At 39.7% G+C, this 18,767-nt stretch overlaps 1 protein-coding gene across 1 annotated transcript in view; it reads left to right on the plus strand.

Moving 5' to 3' along the window:
• Positions 1 to 2,839: 2,839 nt before the first annotated feature.
• The window catches only part of PHACTR2 (phosphatase and actin regulator 2), a gene marked incomplete at both ends in the record, with an annotated part of 44,826 nt that continues 28,898 nt past the window's right edge, over positions 2,840 to 18,767 (plus strand). Inside the window, 3 exons of the mRNA XM_010163644.2 lie at positions 2,840 to 3,034; positions 13,481 to 13,561; positions 16,554 to 16,712. Coding sequence (XP_010161946.2) covers positions 2,840 to 3,034; positions 13,481 to 13,561; positions 16,554 to 16,712 — 435 coding nt within the window. The remainder of the gene's footprint in view (positions 3,035 to 13,480; positions 13,562 to 16,553; positions 16,713 to 18,767) is intronic.

An 18,767-nucleotide genomic window follows, 5' to 3' on the forward strand; every position in this document is an offset into this window, starting at 1 on the left:
CCAGACTAAACAACCTCAGTTCCCTCAGGTGTTCCTCATGACTTGTTCTCCAGACCATTCCTGAACTTCATTGCCCTTCTTTGGACATGCTCCAACAACTCAATGTCTTTCTTGTAGTGAACACAAAACTGAACACAGTACTTGAGGTGCAACCTCACCAGTGCCCAGTACAGGGGGCCAATCACTTCCCTAGTCCTGCTGGCCACACTATTTCTGATACAGGCCAGGATGCTGTTGGCCACCTGGGCACACTGCTGGCTCATGTTCAGTCAGCTGTTGACCAACACCCCCAGGTCCTTTTCCACTGCGCAGCTCTCCAGCCACTCCTCCCCAAGCCTGTAGCGTTGCATGGGGTTGTTGTGACCCAGGTACAGAACCCAGCACTTGGCCTTGTTGAATCTCATACAGTTGGCCTCAGCCCATCAATCCAGCCTGTCCAGGTCCCTCTGTAGAGCCTTCCTACTCTCAAGCACTTCTGATTCTTTGGATTTACAAGCACAGATTTCACAGAGCAACCGTGTCTTTCCACATGCCTTAGCACTGTGGGAATCTTGTTTGGGAGGGACCTTAGGAGAGGGAGAAGGACTCCTTCAGAGGGACCTTAGGAGAGAGAGAAGGACTGTTACCAGCAGTAGGTGAGGTCTGCCCTGGCTCACCTGGCTGAGCCTCCAAAATCTCCCAAGACCTGCTCCAGTGCTGTGCCACTCACCTCCTAGAAGTGTTTTCCTATGTCTAAGCTGACTCTCCTCAACTGCAAGCTGTGGCCCTTGCCCCCTCCTATATCAACTGGAGTTGCCAGGATAAATTAATCCCTCTAATCTTAGTACCTAGCCTCCAAGTAAACATACTTCTCCCTTAGATCCACAGTTTCCAGCAGAGGCTTCTATATTCCATAGGAGATTGTACATCATAGGTGGTGTCTGTAAGCCCAGAGAAAAGTGCAATCCCTAATTCCAGGTGAGGCACCCCTGCAGAGATCCTTCTGCTGTCCTGTGCCTCTCTCTTTCTGCAGAGCTGCTTGCTGCCTTTGGTGGTCTTCTCATCCTCACCTCTCACCCGGCTTCTCAGGGTCTGTAGGGTGGCAGCTGGTTCATTTTAAGGAAATCTCAGCTTAAACCTCCCTAATGATCACACTGTTATGTTCTCTATAATGCACAAATGAGGAAGCTGGGGTTTTGCACTTGTGCAAGGGGTAGACGTGTCCAGGTCCTTACCAAAAATCTTGGGTTTTTACATTTAAAGCCCATTTGTGTGCCTTTCTTCCATCTTATCTCCATGTTATAGACCAGAAAGTACCCAAGGAAAACACTTAAAAGCTTTAAATTCTGATGCATCTGTAAAACTTATCCTGGAGAAGGTTTCCATATCTCTGTCAGTACAGAATTTTTTATGTTTTATGGCGTAACTCACTCAGATTTATTGATTTAAATGCTATCATTTTCATAGAAATTTATTTCTGGTTTTAAGTTCATAGACTTCAATGAAATTATACAATGGATCTTTTTTCCCCAGTACTTTATTTCAAAACACTGGAAATAGTTTCTTGGACTCTGATTGCATTACATCAGCTTTCTCACAGAAAAGATTTTTTTTTTTTTTAGCATCCTGGATCAATCTAAAGTCTAGGACGAATATAGGACTCATTAAATGCCATTTGTCTGAGAAACAGAATAATAAGATTGCACCATGATGTTATCTGTCTGAATATGTATCTTTTCAGCAGCTAGGACACAGGACCAGGATTCAGGAAGCCGTTTGGCAAACATAAAATTAAGCATTTAACAATTCTGTGTTTCATATTTTCCATCTGTAAAACGGGGACAGTGTTATTTCCTTCTTTGAATAGCACTGTCTGATTTAATGATCTATGATTATCGTTACTACTGTTGACAGTGGCATCAACTCTGTTCCGAATTGGTTATAATTAGAATGTTTAGTTGAATGAAAGCAATTACAGAGCTCTTATGCTGCGAACATTTAAGCCTGTGTTAATTTTATGTATGTAAGTAATCGCAGTTACTTCAGCAAAGTTGCTCATGTGAATAAAATTAAGTATATTTGAAGTGTTTGCAGGACCACAAATGGAAGACTCTAAGAAACCTCAGTTCTTAAATAGAAATAGATAATAGTAGACTTCTCGGAAATTATTTTAACTGAGTGCTATGGCATGTTATGGAATGAATCTTAATTTAGTTCACAAAACTCAATGTTACAGCTATTGATGATAAATATAGGCTTTCATATCACTCAATATGCTTTTGCAGAAAAGTAATCCTTCCTTAAATTTTGGCTACAGCTCAAAAGCTTATTGTTAAATATGTTTTGTTGATAAAAAGCCTGACTCACAGCAAGCTGCACCGTGAGTGACTGATTACTAGGAAAATCAAACAGACCTGTTTCCTCTCCACTGCCAGAACAGTTGTCTTTAGAGCTCGTTTAAGAAGGGATTAGTTTTACTCAAAAGAAATAGTCATGTTTTTACATTTCAAGAGTTTTGTTTTCTATATGATGACAGCTAGTTATTCAGCTTTAGGGAAAATCCACCCAAATTTATGTTGAAAGAAGTTCTGCAGTGGCCATGAACAACTACGGAAATGGACAGACCTGCCAGATGCACGTGGAGAGAAGCAAGTTCTGTCCTGCTGCCTCTGAGGTGCTGAGCAGCAGTGCAGCCCAGGGCTAGCTGCGGTGGGGACTGGCTTGTGTGACCACAAGGTGCAGTCTAATGCCTCTTGGCTGCCTTCTGGAACAGGAAAAACGTGGACCCACACACAGCCTCCTGCAAGCTGGTAGTGGAGGAGTTTAGCTGTTGGGTACCACTTTGTTTTCCATCCTTCAGTTACCTTTACTTTTCTTGTTTATACAGTTGATGGTTTGGATAAGGCTTCAATCACTAACTCAGATGGACCAGCCCCAGGATCCCAAACTCCCCCCTTCAAGAGGAAAGGCAAACTCTCCACCATCGGCAAAATCTTTAAACCTTGGAAATGGCGAAAGAAGAAGACTAGTGACAAATTCAGAGAAACGTCAGCAGGTATGTCTGTGGCCCTTTGGTGGCCAATGGTAGAAAACGCTGTGATGGCTTTGCAGAGTAATATTTGAAAAGCTCTTGGAGCTTGTTAGATGTCCGGGACTATTTAGGCACAGTATTTGACATACAGGAAAACAGTCTGATCTTTAGCAAGGGAAAACCTAACCTTGTTCAGTTTCTGTCCTGAACCTGTCACCAAAAATATGCATTTTGTTTATTAGACATTATATATGCTATTCTTTTGATGTTGACAGTACTCTTTTTATTTTTTAAAAAAAAAAACTAAGAAACTCTAAGCTCCATATTACATATCCTCAAATATGTTGGAAATGTCTCTATGTCTTCTTAATAGTCAGTGACTTGGATTATAAAACAAACCTTGCCTTTATGGGGACAGAAGTTTGGTCTATTCAGAGGGGAGAAGCAGACGTGACCGTGCCCAGCAGAAGAACGAGGATCAGCTCTGTGACAACTGCCTTCAGACAGGCTGCTCTGCTCTTTCACTCCCCCATTGGCAAGGCTTGAAGAATGGTCTGGAATAAAATGCTGTGATTGAATTATATGCCTTCTGAAAAAGAGGAAGATTGAGGGCTGGGATTCAGTTGGCTATACACAGTTGCTTGGTCCACCTGAGATGCTCTGGGATGTCCTGACTGCTCTCTCAGAAGGTTCTGCATCATATTTGCCATCCCTGTGCAGACATCTCAAAAATCTTGGGGCATCTCAAGTGTCTTGTAGATACCCACGTTTAGGAAACTGAATACCACCCTGCATATATGTGTATGTGTCTCTCTATGTCACAGCTCTAGCCAAGCTTTCTCCAGAAAAATCCCAAACTTCTGTTTTGGGATTCAGACATTTGATGCTGTGCTTTTCTAAACTTGAGTCTGATCAGAGTCCAGGGGGCACTTATGAGTACTTCATATTCATTACCACAGTGCATGCCCTCTGTCCCCTGTCTTCTATGGCTCTAGGCGATAAAGCAATACTCAGCTCCTAAAGTGTCCTCAGTAGGCTCTCCTGAACTCTTAGGAGTACGCAGCTTGACATTTTAAACCTGTAGCAACCCCTGACAATTACAGCAAGGAACTCCATGGTTTTTCAGTGTAACTTATAAAACATGCTTTATTTACACAAAAGGCAAAAAGAAGCCGTCTTCTCTGGTATCTTCATCACTCCAGATACCAGCTGAAGTTTTGGATAATCATTCTGAGATCTTCAAATTCTTCTCTACCTCACAATTTCTTCCACTACTGAAACTAAAAGAAATCCCCTAAGTCTGATATCTCCTTCATTGCTTCCAGTTACCTTTTATCATATTGCCAGAGCAAAGTTATTTCTAGTTAATGACTCCTGAATGTTCTGCAGCTACTGTTGGACAGGTATGTGATTTTTTTATGCAGTGAATTCTTGAGAACAATCACTATTCATAAGCTATGTATACAGAGATTCTCCAAACTGTCTCAACATATTAGCATATGTTAAATTATTATGCCATTAAATAATAATGCATGTGTCATTTTGCAGTTATTTTTTACATAAGTATGTATCTGGTAAATTCATGTTAGATACAGTATTTCTTACATTATACTGTCTTTCTTTAGAGGGCCTCAGTGTAGTCTTACAAGCATAACACATCAATTCTTGTAATACCAAAGCAAGGCACATGTTCACATTTCTTTTACAAAAGGAGGAAGTTAGGCACAAAGAAATTAAGGTCAGCATTTCCAAAAGTACCTACTTAGTTCCTTGCTCGTACTAAATTTTCCTGTCTTGGTTATGATGGTGTGGTCCCTCAAGTTCTTTCAGGGGTGTGGAGAACCCACAGTTCCCATTGGTACTGACTTCAGATGGAGTTATTCAGGACAATTTATCTCAAGGTGAGCACCTGAAAAATGGAGATGCCTAATACCAGGTGTAATGGAGAGAAAATACTAAATAATTTCAGAACTGCAATAAGAATCAAGCTTTCAAATTATGCTATAGATACAAATAGACACTTTGAGTCACAAAATACCTTTTTCAAGTGCTATACAGCTACACTAGTTGGTGATAAGGGTGATTATTTCTCTCCCTGAACCCTGCTGCATTTATATACCTAGACCACTATTAACATTACAGCAGAGTACGTATAACGTTCTGCATTCTGAGTTTGATTTTGCCACTCTGTGCTCTCAGTGCATAGCTGTATTTATTACTCTTAAGAAAGAGGTAACTGTTGGGAAGCAGCATGCATCTTAACTACCTCCAAACTAGTTTTCAAGTGATAATTTGTCTTCCCAGTTCTCTCAGCTGTGTCTGTTTACTTCCACTGCCTCCTGTGATGAGCAGATCACAAACCTGATCCAGCTAAAAACCAGCAAAGCATAACAAGAGGTAGTAGGTTTTACTCCTCTGCGAAGGTTGCCACTAGGATTTGTGTCCTAGCATTGTGATTACTATCAATAAAGCACACCGAAGCAGAGAGAAAAAACAGCCATTCTTTTGGATGACTTATTAAAATTTAGACAACCTGATTTTTTTCATTTCAGCTGTAGTTTTGCAACACTGCCTTTCAGGTCTGGAAGTGAAAAGAGTGATATAGACCCCCTTGTCTTTTTTTTCCAAAGTTAAAGCTTTATTTTGTGATCAGTCTTTTCTTGAAAATGGAGAGCACCAGTGTGCAGAAATCCATAAAACTTAGTAGAATTTGCTCTGCAAACTGGAAGAGGAACAGAGTTGATGATGAGAGGTAAGTATAGTCCATAGATCATATAAATGGGAGCTCTTCTGGTCAATTGAATACCTGTTTATATATAATTATGTATTGAAAAGTGGAAGGTAATTATCTGCACAATTAAGTGTCTCTGTAAATGGTATAGAGAATGGGAAAAGTTCAGTGCAGGAGGAGGTAACACTTAGCTGGCTAACTGAAATCCCTGCTGTAAGTCCAGACACAAGATTTTACATTTAATAGTCCTTTGTGGCAAAAAAGGCAACTAATGTAATTGATTCACTAAGTACTTAATATATCTTGTGTATCTAGAAGTATTGTCTTCTATTTGGCTAACTGAAATCCCTGCTGTAAGTCCAGTCACAAGACTTTACATTTAATATTCCTTTGTGGCAAAAAAAAAGGCAACTAATGCAATTGATTCACTAAGTACTTAGTGTATCTTGTGTATCTAGAAGTATTGTCTTCTATATAGACTTTTAAATTATCCTGAAAAACCCGTAATTTTTTACTTCATTGTTTAGCTAGCATCCTGCTACATAGCCATGTAGAACATACCAAGATTTTATACAGTAAAGACAACTATAATATTTAATAAAGTAATGTAACCCAGCTAATAAAACACAAAACCATTCTAATACTCTGAATTATGTAAACTACATATTTAAGTGCCTATATAGTTTGTAAATATGCAAAATTTAATGCATGTCTTGGTGAACAGAACTCTAGATGTTATACAGGAAGTTTGAGAACTTCTGATATTTTTTCATTATTCATTAGATTGATTTTTTTTTTTTTCCTAATTTTTTCTCTAGGGAGTATGCATGGTCTATTTTTAATAAGGTTCTGCTTATCCATCCTGCTACACTGTAAAATTTTATTTATTTGGGTGGAATTATACAAACATGGTGACATGGGGAATTAATTTCAGGTTTTCAAAACTTTTGTATTATTCTGTGCATTCAGTGTATTAACTTGTATTCCTGTGTGGCAGTTTACATGCATTTTGTCAACCACCACAATATTTAGTACTGTTTTTGTCCCTTAAAGTGAAACTCTAGGAATTATCTAATATCTGAAAATCTTGACTTTCACCTCAAAAATAGCAAGACTGGCTCTCTAAGCTGGGAGGATGAAAAGAAAGTAAATCTGGATTACATGAGTTGTAAGAGTTCTAAAAATAAATGAAAGGTTCCCAAGTTATTTCCACCCTAAGTTTCACAGAGAGTTTTACCCTTTGTGACTCTGTAAGATGTAAGCTACAAATTCAGGCATTTGGCTATACAAAAGTGGCAGTTCCCAGAGCTTTTATGTTGAGAAAGAAAAACGTATCTACGTATTGAGTAGTGTCCACAGAGTGGAATAATCAGATGCAGAGCATATCTTCAAGCAAATATAGTGTGTAGTCTTGCTTGGGTTGTTTATTGTAGTCTTGCTTATTGTTGTTTACCCTCCTATCTGTATACAAGATAGATGTTTTCTCCCAAGCCTGACTGTACTTTCTGACCTATGCCAGCAGCCTGTTGTGGCTGTATGTGGCTGACATACCTTTCATTCATGGTGGTTGCCCAGCAGTAGTACTGATAGTCCTCATAGGAGTGTAGCAGAGTAAGTCACAAATGTGTTGACTTCCAGTGCCCTCCTGCAGTTCCTCCTCTGTCTTGGCCAGGAATGCAGATGACGTCTCCAGGTATTTCCATATAGAGAATAATAGGGATAAATTGTACTGTTCTACTGCACTAGCTGTAAGGGGTTGTGTCCCCAGAAATCTCAGAAACAGACAGGGTGCCAGCCCCAGCTGCACCATAAATAAGCTATAACTTTTCAGTGCAAATCGGGTTAGCTTGCAGTGAAAGCATGTCTTTATATGCTTGAGGACTGCTTTGCTGTCAGGAAGCCCCAGAACTATAGGGAGGTATATGTAAGGTATGGAATCACTTATGTTTGTATATGTGCTTCCTGTGAGGCTGGAATTTGAAATGAAAAATAGGTTGGATTGCATTCATCCTGCCTCAGATGGTAGTTTAGTGTGGGGGGGTGGGACTTACAAAATGTTATCCCCGTATTTCTTGAGGAAACAGACTCAGGACCAATGGAGAATGAGAAGATGCATTTACTCGGCAAGTTGCCCTTTTCTGTGTGCTAACTGACACAGCAGAAGAATGTTGCTTATCCAGCTTACAAAAGAAATAGGGAAACATCCATACAAAATAAAATCCTTCAGGAAATCCTCTTCCTCAGACTACTCAATCAGAGTTGTATTTACATTACAGAACAGGGTACATGTATGTACATGTGCGTGCATGCATCTTACATGCAGGAAGATGATTTCCTGGGCTGAGATCGTGAGAGACAGTATGATGATGGTCACATTTATTGCCTGTTCTCTTAACAGAGCTACAACTTGATAAATCTATATGCAGCTGAAGAAAGAGTTCCTTCTAAGACAGAATGCAGGCTATTGGAAAGAACTCATTGCTTTATCTGGGTTTTCAATAGGCTTTTTGAAATAGGTTCTTGCTACAGCTTTGCCATGGCATGTACCATGCAGTGCTTTGACAAAATCTCACGTGACTCTCTCATGCTAGCAACTGAAAGATGTTCATAAACAGCAAATACCACAAACATCAAAAGAAGATGGAAGACTAGATGTGGAAATATTTGTGCCAGTATGGGAATGCTGGTTGGAATTTTTTTCTTTAGCAACATACTTTCCATGCTGTATCTCAGAAAATCTATTCTCTGGGCACTGGTTGTATCCTTTGAAAATTAAGTAAAAACAAACAGAAAATGGCAACATCTCAAGGGTTTCTCCCCTCTGCCGTGTTTTGCTGTGAAAGAAAAGAAAGCAGCAGTTTGTATCTTGGCACAAAGTAGATGCCACTTGAAAGCTCCGCTGCGAGAGGATGCGCAGACAGGGAGCAAAAGGCAGTTTTAGTTCTTACTAGGTCAGGAAAAAATTTAAAAAATGGAATTCTCTCAAGCTTCTCTTGGAAGAGCAAAACTAAAGACTGGAGAATATCCAGAATCTCACAGCACTCTAAGTCAAGAGAATGGGTTTTAAGACTGCGTAAGGTTTGTAGCTGCTGAATATCACTAAGCAGTCTCTTTTGAGAGGGTCAGGAGGGATGGAAACTGCTTTTTGAGGTAAACTGTTCTGATTATTAGTGAGATGATCAGAGGGTTGGAATACCTCTCCTATGGAGAAAGGCTGAAAGAGTTGAGGTTGTTGAAGAGAAGGCTCTGGGGAGACTTTATTGCAACCTTTCAATACTTAAAGGGGGCCTGTAAGAAAGATGTGGACAAGCTTTTTTAGCAGGGCCTGTAGCGATAGGACAAGAGTAATGGTTTTAAACTAAAAGAGGGTAGATTTAGACTAGATGTAAGGAAGAAATTTTTTACAATGAGGGTGGTGGAACCAGTTTCCCAGAGAGGTGGAAGAAGCCCCATCCTGGAAACATTCAAGGTCAGGCTGAATGGGGCTCTGAGCAACCTGATCTAGTTGAAGATGCCCCTGCTTACTGCTGGGGGCTTGGACTAGATGGCCTTTAAAGACCCCTTCCAACCCAAACCATTCTATGATGTCTGAGTGGAGTACAACTCACCTCAGCCCTCAGCAGGCCAGGGTTGAGAACAAATTACACTCACAGTCAGGACTGACTTGTTTGTGTAATCGATCTCAGTACGTACGTGTACCCAGATGGAGAAATTGTTATATCCATTTTATTATTGCTTAATATTATAAACAATATGTTGATGTTGAAATGTTCTATATGTTCGCACTTTAGTATATGCACATATATATATCATATATACCACAGACGTGTTAAGATATATATATTCTCAGATATATATTTATGTACACATGTTATTATATACACATATGACAGAAATTATTTGTAGTAATAAGATCAACTGGTCACTCACCTTAAGGATGTCCATGTGATGGTGGTACAGCTAACAGTATCTATCATATATTTGTTTCAGGATAGTACTAGTCCTGAGTGAGGAAGGTAAGATCAGAGACTGCAAAAATTATGATCTGCAGGAATAGAGAGATAAAGGCATGCTTATGGGAGAAGCAAATGGGTAGCATATTGTGGCAAATTCTACTAGAAGAAGGAAGAGAAGAGAGGCAGATCTGGAAACCAAAGATAAGAACTTTAAAGTTCTTCAAGTGACAGGGAAAGACCCAGATGATGAAGTCATGTCAGAGGTGGTGAGAAGAGGGAACATGCCAAGTGGGACGGTGGTGGAAGCACCACACCATAGTCCTCTCCCTGTACTGAATTCAGAAGACTGAACTATTTCTAAGGTGACAAATAGTGATACTCATCCCAGGTGGTTCCGGTAGATGATAACTGTTTCTACAGTTGTCTATGCCCTTAACTCAGCAGCAGATGGGCACTGCTCATAGCTTCACTTCTGTTGATGAAATATTTTGAACCATAAGTTGGCAATTCAACTAGAAGTCCTGTGCTTTGGATTGTTTTGTTTGTTTGGTTGATTGATTTATCACAGCTTTAATGTGGGAAATTACACCTGAAAAGGTACCTCAAATTAAACACTTAACAAATATCAGCATGTTCGATAATATGGCTTAATCTTTCTGTGCCTGTCTATACAGTGGTGATAACACCTTTGCATAGCCCACATAGGCATCAAGGAGAAAACCATGTTGTCTTTGGTTCACTCAACTGCTGGGGTGACATTTGGGAAAACTTAAGAGTTTTCTGTTCGAGTGAAGGTTTAGGTTGTTCCTCAAATGAAGTCTGGGCCCCAGATTGAAAGGTAAGGTTAAAAAGGTTAGGCAAAGGAACAGCTCATTTAACACAGTGCTCTCTGTATCCTAAATGAGGCAGGGGTGGCAAAGATAAAATATATAACAAGCAAATAAAAGCTGTATCATTGGCATACCCATCAGACTTCATTCAAACTTTTCCTGACCTCCAAACGCTTGACTTTATAACTCTTATTTGAAGAGAGTTTGCTGAAACGTAACAGTAGTCAAATGTGATTAGCTCAGCTGAGTAGTTTGAGACCCTTAAAGCTCAGTGCCGTTGGGCTGTGATAATCAAAGTACTTGACTGTGTAAATGTGAATTGAATTGTGTAGTCCAAGGTCTGTAATAAGCAATAAATTATAATGATGAGTCTACCCTGGCTAAATAGCACCCAGTATATGTTCATAAGTAGACAGGCTACTCATTCCTCTTATACAAAGGGTCATCTTATTGGTCACTTTAAAATTAAAGTTATTAAAATTAAATTCTGCCTTTTCCTTTGTACGAATTAAAATTATGATACTCGAATACTAGCATGATTTCTAATGTTTTTTCCGTGGGCCAAATAATATTTTAAATAAATTAGCTTTTCATTAAGCGAGTTTAATCAGTTTAAATAAAAATACCACTCATAGCTAGCATTTTAGATGATAAAGGATTGAGGCTTAAGCTTTTTATTTGTTCATAAGTTTTCTAATCTTTCTCCTGAAGTGGAGATATTTATGTCTAGGGGATGTTACGAAACCTGTGTAATGATAATAAAATGCATTGAGATCTTCCAGTGAAAGTATAAGGAGTTAACGTATTTTAATGCCAATTCACGTTTTCCATGATAATTACTTTGAGTTAATTCAGTATTGTAGAACTGAAAAAACACATCATCCTGGAAACTAGAGAGAGATGTTTGTGGAGGGTCTTATTCAGTGTTCTTGATGGAAAGAAAGAGCATCATTGTTTTCAAGTGGTATTGGATTAAGTCCCACAAATAAATATATGAGAGATCATTCATTTTATTTCACTGTCCCCAAGAAAACAGATGTAAAAAGGAAGCAGAGAGGAAAAAAATAGTAGGAAGTAAATAATACTTGTAAAGCTGAAATAATAATATGAGAATATGTATGTTCACCTACATGAAAAACTGTTTGCAAGAATAGGGAACGCTCCTGTGCTTTGTTTGCCATGCCAGTAACGTGTGACACACAGCTGCAGGGCATGTACTTTAAAAGCTAATGGAGAAAATTTAGAAGAGCTCCTGCAGAATTTAGGACTGGAACCCAAGGCAGTCTAGCCTGAGTTGGGGCTGCCACACAGTCCCCAAGGAGGCTGGCTTATATAGGGTGTCTGCAGCCACACTCACGGGCTCCTTTTTACTGTCACATGTGATTTAAACTCTGTGAACATTTGACCTTTAATGGACAGATCCCACAAATTACTTGAGTTTATAAACACAGACTTAAATGTTCTTGCACCAGTCCTGTTTGCATTCACAAGCTGTTGATCTCACAGGCAGCTTGAACTGGGCCAGTCAAAGTGGTTACTGACCCCGGTTCTTCTGCCAGGAGTTGGTGCTTTTTTGGCAGGGTAATGCATCCCATGTGAAGCAGTGGCTGAATCCCCTCACTTTGCAGCGTGAGAAATAAACCTGGTGCTATAAGTCTGAGAAGCGCAGGATCTGCTTCATCTTCTGTTCAACCGTCCCCTTCCCTGGCAGAGGTGGGGAGTGGGAAGCCATGAGCAGTGATGCCTTCAGGCACCTGAATTCAACCAGTCTGGCTACACATGGAGGGTAAATTTCTAAGAAAAGCCAAACTGCCCCTTGCCCTGCCTTCACGGGAGCCATCACTTCACTGTATGGCTGTTCACTCCAGCTGGGCTGATGCAAGTGAGATTGAGAATACTTCTTGCAGTATTTAATCTGCATACAGCAATTAGACTGGCCCTAGAGAGTAATGGGATTACCAGAGTGTTTGAATTAGTTGATGAGATAAATAACCCTATCCCACAGCATTAATAGGATGAAGTCCAGTATGGTTGAAGCTTTGCCATATGCCCTCAGCTTGAGCTCCAAACATCACTTGGGTTTTGATGTCCATATGTAAACAGAATCAGGATGAGAGATTAACTTCTCCTAACAGTGAAGACAGGGTTTTACAAGTGATGCTCACATTTTATGGCCCGTGCACCATGGTTCCACAAATCGTTTCAGTGGCTTCCCAGACCACTAAGCAAAATTGTATTGGTTTCGGGGTGGTGTGGAGTGGGGAGTTACTCTGTTTTGCCATCTGTAAATGCTTTTCCCTATAAAACTATTTAGCATTTTTCCCATGGAAAATAAACATAATAATTAAAATGCTTCATGTCGCAGTCTGTTTTTGTGTGTTGTATGCTTTGGGGTTTTTTAGCTAAAAACAGGATGCTGCATTTTTTTCCATGAAAGCAAATCAGCCTGGATGAGGATGTTGTTCCCTTTTAGCACACAACTTTCTAGCTTCTGTTTTAGGTTATTTTTTTTCATTTAAACCAGTTAGCATGTCATAAAGGCTGCTCTAGGCTGGATTTGTCTCTCCCAACTCAAAATATCTACAAAGCAGATGGAGATATCTCCAGCTGAGCTACTTACCCCAGTCAGTGGTAAAGAGGTGCTCTTAAATATTAAATGCATATGCTAGGATGAGTTTGATATCACTTGGGAAGTACCTTTTTCCGTTGACTGTAGAGGAGGCCTCATGGAGCCTCACTCAGCTGAAGGCATTGGATCAGATCAATCCCCTGCTTCTGTGCCTGAAACCATTGGAGAATATTTGCAGAGAGTGTCCGTGAAAACCCAGACCACTTCTCCTGCAGAATCAGAGGAAACAAGGTTTCTCAGGGTTTCTTTAAAATAACAATCTTTTCCTACATCAGCATCAGCAGTATGAGAATAAATCTATTCTTAACTGTGCTTTTTCTTTAGTGTTGGAAAGGAAGATTTCGACAAGACAAAGCAGAGAGGAGCTGATAAGAAGGGGAGTGCTGAAGGAAATGCCCGAGCAAGGTGATAACATGTTACCTAGAATTTAGATCCTAAGTGCTAAACATGGATGATAAAGCCACTAATGCATTGTTTCCATGTAGTATAAATAGGTGTGAGGAGACAAAGCTGAGGAGTGTGAGAGGTTGTTTGAGACAGCTAACAAAGAACTAAAGTTAAGAGTTGGGAGATTTGTGTTCTGTAGCTGCTCCTGCCATAGTTACACCATCTGATTTCTGGTCATATCCTTAAGTACTTTGGTGCTCCCCGTAAATAATGTGACTCCTGTGGTTCCTACTTACTGTTTGCCAGATTTTTTTTGAGTTAGTGATTAACCTATTTTTTGAGTCCAGGTCTGCTGTCTGAAGTATATGGAGGATAATATGAGAAATTTTGTCTGAAAAATTAGGGTCTTTGGGATCCTAAGCAAATCAATAGCTGCCATTTCAGGTATCTAAAAGTACCAATGCTGGGATTATACAGATCCCACCACTGTCACACAGACCACATTCACAAATGGCACAACCATAAAACTGTGAGGAAGATGTCACTTGTTTCAAAATGCTGCAAGGTTTAGTAATTGGTATTAACCAGAACTTGTATTTCGAAAAGCATGAGTAGACCATGGTTAACACCTCTGTGCTACATTTGGTTATGTTTCTAGTGGTATTATTTCTAATACTCTTGATCTTCTGTAAATCTAGATCAAATAAAAGTGAGTAAAATAATTTTCTGTAGCTTAAAATTAAACCATTCATCATAGAATGATGAGTCCAAGAACTCTATGATTTCCAGAACTATTTTCCTCCTAGAAATTGTGTTACTCTGCCTGAGCTGAAGAATCATGAAAGTATCAATATGTATGGTTAGTATCGTACACATTGATATTTAGAAGTAAAGGGCTTGTTTGTTGACATGTGACATCACTTGTCTTTACAGTGTTTTACTAATTACCAGACTATGACATTCAGCATAGCTGGCTTCTGAACTTGTCTCTGCCACTGTCTTAGACTTACAACAAGAAATGCAAACTCTCCATACTGCAATTTGTCAGTCTGTGAATTTGTTACATTTGTTTGCTACCTGCTTTACTGGGGAGCTGCCTGACTTTGTCCTTTGATGGTTGTAAATTGCTGGGACAGTTAATGAAATGTGTTGACATTTCAGGTTGGTTACAAGCAGTCTGAAGATAGATACTATCACGAAGATAGATACTATCATTTGTGCTGAAAGTATGTATGCTTTGGTCATCAGTGTCCCTGACCCTCTGTTCCACTCTTAAAAGGGGATAGGATTTTGGATCCCTTATGGAGATTGCGCAAAGTGAGAAAAGGATGTAAAGATGACCAATTTTCTCCCCTTCCTCCCATCTTAAGGCAGCTGTCAATCTGGTCTGTGTTGCCTTCATCATGTTGTGCTTCCTGTCCGATGAAAACTACTGTTTTTAAGGAGCAGTTTGAAAGAATAGAGGATTGGTTTGAAGGTGCTAAAAAAAGAAATACAGAAAAAACAGTGATTGAGCAGTGTGAAGGTAGTTAGAAGTAATTTCTGTGAAGACAAAAGCTAGATGGGGAAATTACATGGAGTCTTAAAATCTGAGAGGTAAGAAATGTGAAGAAGTGACTGTTTCACATGAGATGATGAAGTGGAAATTGGCAAGAGCCACTTGGAGGCAGGAGGTGTTTGCAGAACCATGACATGGGTAAGAAGTGGGAATGCCACATACGGAGGCAGAGGGAAAAATGAATTTATGAACATCTGTAAGAAAGAAGCTGAAGAAACTGAATGTTGCAGTAAGGTAAGAAGGAGGCCTTGTGCAACTGTCAGCCACAGTGACTGAGGCAAGGTTAAAAAGGCAGAACTTAGTTTTTACTCATCAAGTTGAAGTTAGTGTGTGAGCAAGAGTGAAGCCATCAGCTTAACCCATGGGGTAGCCCAGAGTGGTAAGAGAGGGGCTGCATAATTGTGTTGAAACCAAGGAACTGTGAAGCATCCAAGTCTAATAGCCCCCACGGCAAGGAAGAGGAGGAGAAGAGAGTGGAATTATGACAATGAATGAAGAAAACAACAGGAGGAACCAGAAGAGACACCACGTAGATTTGCATAATTTTTGGATGGACAGCGAGAGAATCCTGCAGAAGGAAAGCAATAGTCTACGTGAACTGCAGGTGAGGTGTGAGCAACATAAAGATAAGAAGCCTTAGAAATTACCACAGAAGAAAATCAGCAGCAATTTTAAAATGCATGGAACAGAGAAGAGAAATCAGTAAATAAGGGAAGAGAGAAGGCTGTGAGCCAACAAGAGTATGTAGCATTTTTCAGGACTATAGAGACAAATAGGGAAGAGAAAGAAGTATTTTCAGTATTATCAGGATTAAAAAAAACCTCGTAGCTGAGGTAGTCTGGGTAAGTGAGTAAAATATCATCAGAGCTGGGAAAGAATTTGACTTGCAGAATTTAGTAGTGGTATGATATGTGATACAGGAAGATCTCACCTTGGTTCTTAAGACTGGATAATGTCTTTGTGACCTATTTTATTCATTAACTGGGCACACATATTCTGAGAACTTCTGTCTGAATTCTTGGCTGATTTACCTACTGGGATCCACCACAGTAGTCCTACAATTCTGGCCCCTAATTGTCCAGATTTGGGGCCTGTTGGAACGTGTTGCAGCTCCGTTGTGGTCCGTGCACACATTTCTCTGCTGTGTAAACCAAGATGCAGGGAGGAGGAGAACGGGATGCTAATGTGTACAGGCACGAAGCTGGACCTGAAAACCCACGTGTACTTCCAGACCCACTATTGCAGAGGTGTCCACCCAAAGAACATGGAAGCCTATAGAGTTCCTTTACAGCATTACTTTTCAGAGCAGATCTGCAGCCCGATGTTCCACTTCTCAGTAAGTCTTTCTGCTTTGCTTCCGTGGAAACTTGAAAGCAGAGGAATGCTTTGTGTTGTCAGTGGGTGCTAAGGAAGCAGTTAAACTAGACAATAGCTTTTTAATTTTTATTTCAGATGGTGATGTAACAGTAAATTTTGAAACTTCAAATGGACACACCATAGCCATTGGTGAAGAAACAATACAGGAAGAAAATTTGGTAAAAGCCAGTGGAGATAATGGTACTTCATCAGAGAAAGCATCAGCATTGGAAGGAAAAAAAGAAGATCAAAAAGGTAAATGAACACATTCTTCACAAATTGTTTTTCACCTACTTAAAATATTAACGTGTTCTTCCATTAGCACCAATACATTCTGTGAGTTCTGTTCTGCCACAAGGATGCCAGCAGAACCTGCTGAGAAGATAAGACTTGTGAAACATCACTGGTCACTGGTAGGCATGCCTTTTACTGTGCATATAGTAAGGTCATAAAGAAAAGCATGGTCTGAGCATGAAAATGCGTGCAGGGATGTTTGATTTCTAAATTCACTGTGAGCCTTTCCTTGTAGCCATGTGCAAGCTTTGGTTTCAGGATTTCGTTTCATGAAAGAAGACGTTAAGTGCATATGCATCACCTTGCAGTATCATTGTAGAAGTGGCTCATGGGTTGAATGTTCAAAAGTGTTTAAGCCACTGAAAACCCATGTGTGATTTTAAAGTAACTTCATGAGCTCATTCCCATTGGTTTTCATTAAATCTTAAGCACTTGCAGCCCAGCTGTTCAGAGATATTCAAGGGGCTATATTACTACCACAAACAGAATCTAGTTCATATATGGAAAATGTACTTTATAGGGTTTTCTATAGATGAATTGCACTAAGTACTGCTAGATATTTATTATGTCCCAAAGTCCCTATAATTTTGTTATCTTTATTCAAATCCACCTTGGTAATAGGAGTTGACTAAGGAAAAAGCAAAGATTAAGGCAGAATCACAGGATTTTATTTTCTTTCTCTAGCATTTTGAGTAATGCACCACTTCTTTTCCTTGTCAAAAAGTGTGTTTAAATACTATTCCATTTATTGGATTTTTCTAGAGGAAAGAACAAGGGTGCGAAAGATCAAGAACTTCATGGCTGGCTGTTAGACTGAGCAGCCTTTCTGGCATCTTCTAGTTACCTCTACCTAGTGATGAATGAGCTTCTGGAGGTTGAGAGGGTCAGTTCTGCTAACACAAAAATTTGAATTCTTCTCTGAGCTGTATAAATCACTTGACTATGTAAAAAGTGGCTGGATGTCCAAGGAGAACTGCCTTTCTTATAAGATTTCTAGTATTTCTAGTACTTCCTGTCTCCCAACAAGACAGAAATACAAGATTAGCCTTTTTTCATTGCGTTTAAATGTCTGTCTTTTGGTGCCAACTAGAACCAGATGTGTATTGAGTCAGGGAGAAAGAGTTATAAAAGGCATGGAAAACACCTTTAAAATGGTTCAGGTTAACTTTGGGGTTAGAGCAGACCACTTACTATTTTATGCATCCCTGAATACAGCCTTTTGGAACTGTCAGGTCTTGGAAGTTTTCCTAAGGTACAGGGTTTTTTTAGAAAGACACATTTCTAACTATATTGAAATACCCTCTAGCTGACTCTGCAGAATTTAGAACTCAAATGAAGCAGAAAAAGTTCAATATCTATTTCAAACACATTATTATGCTCTGTACTCCCTGTGTTGTGTTGATCTTACAGGAAGAAATTTAAAAGTATCGCTGTACGAGGGTAGACTCAGTACAGAAGAATATATAGTTATGACTCTAGTCTCTCTCAGAAAATGAAATATATATGGAGGAGGGAGAAGAACAAAAAATGAGCAAACTTGGTGTTCCAGGCTTTGTAGAACATCAATATGATTATACAGCAGATGCAAAATGCTTTGAGTATAGCTTTCCTCTTAAATCTAAACATGAAGGTCTTCTACACATAAACATCTTGAGTCCCCTGAAAAGGAACAAGATAGATTTATTGCAGAGGTGTGAAGGGTCAGTTCCACACATCAGCAACGGCATGACACAGTGTGAATCCAGTACAACTCACTGGATAGTTATTTTGAATATGCTTCAGTTATTCTTTATAGCACATGAAGCAAGAAGGTGAGCCAATCTGTTCAACTCAGTGGAAGAGTAAGGCCCACTGCATCTCACAGATGCATCTCACCTGGCAGATTAATCCTCGGTGATTTTTTATGGCAGATGCAGTAGGTATGCATTACACCCTCACCCACTGGCTGAGCAAGGAGTTAACAGCCACAGAGTGAAGGTTTGCTAATGCTCACAGAGCAGCAAAATGAGAGCTGCA

The sequence above is a fragment of the Antrostomus carolinensis genome, unplaced genomic scaffold, assembly GCF_000700745.2.
Source record: "Antrostomus carolinensis isolate BGI_N321 unplaced genomic scaffold, ASM70074v2 scaffold21612, whole genome shotgun sequence".
NCBI lineage: Eukaryota > Metazoa > Chordata > Aves > Caprimulgiformes > Caprimulgidae > Antrostomus > Antrostomus carolinensis.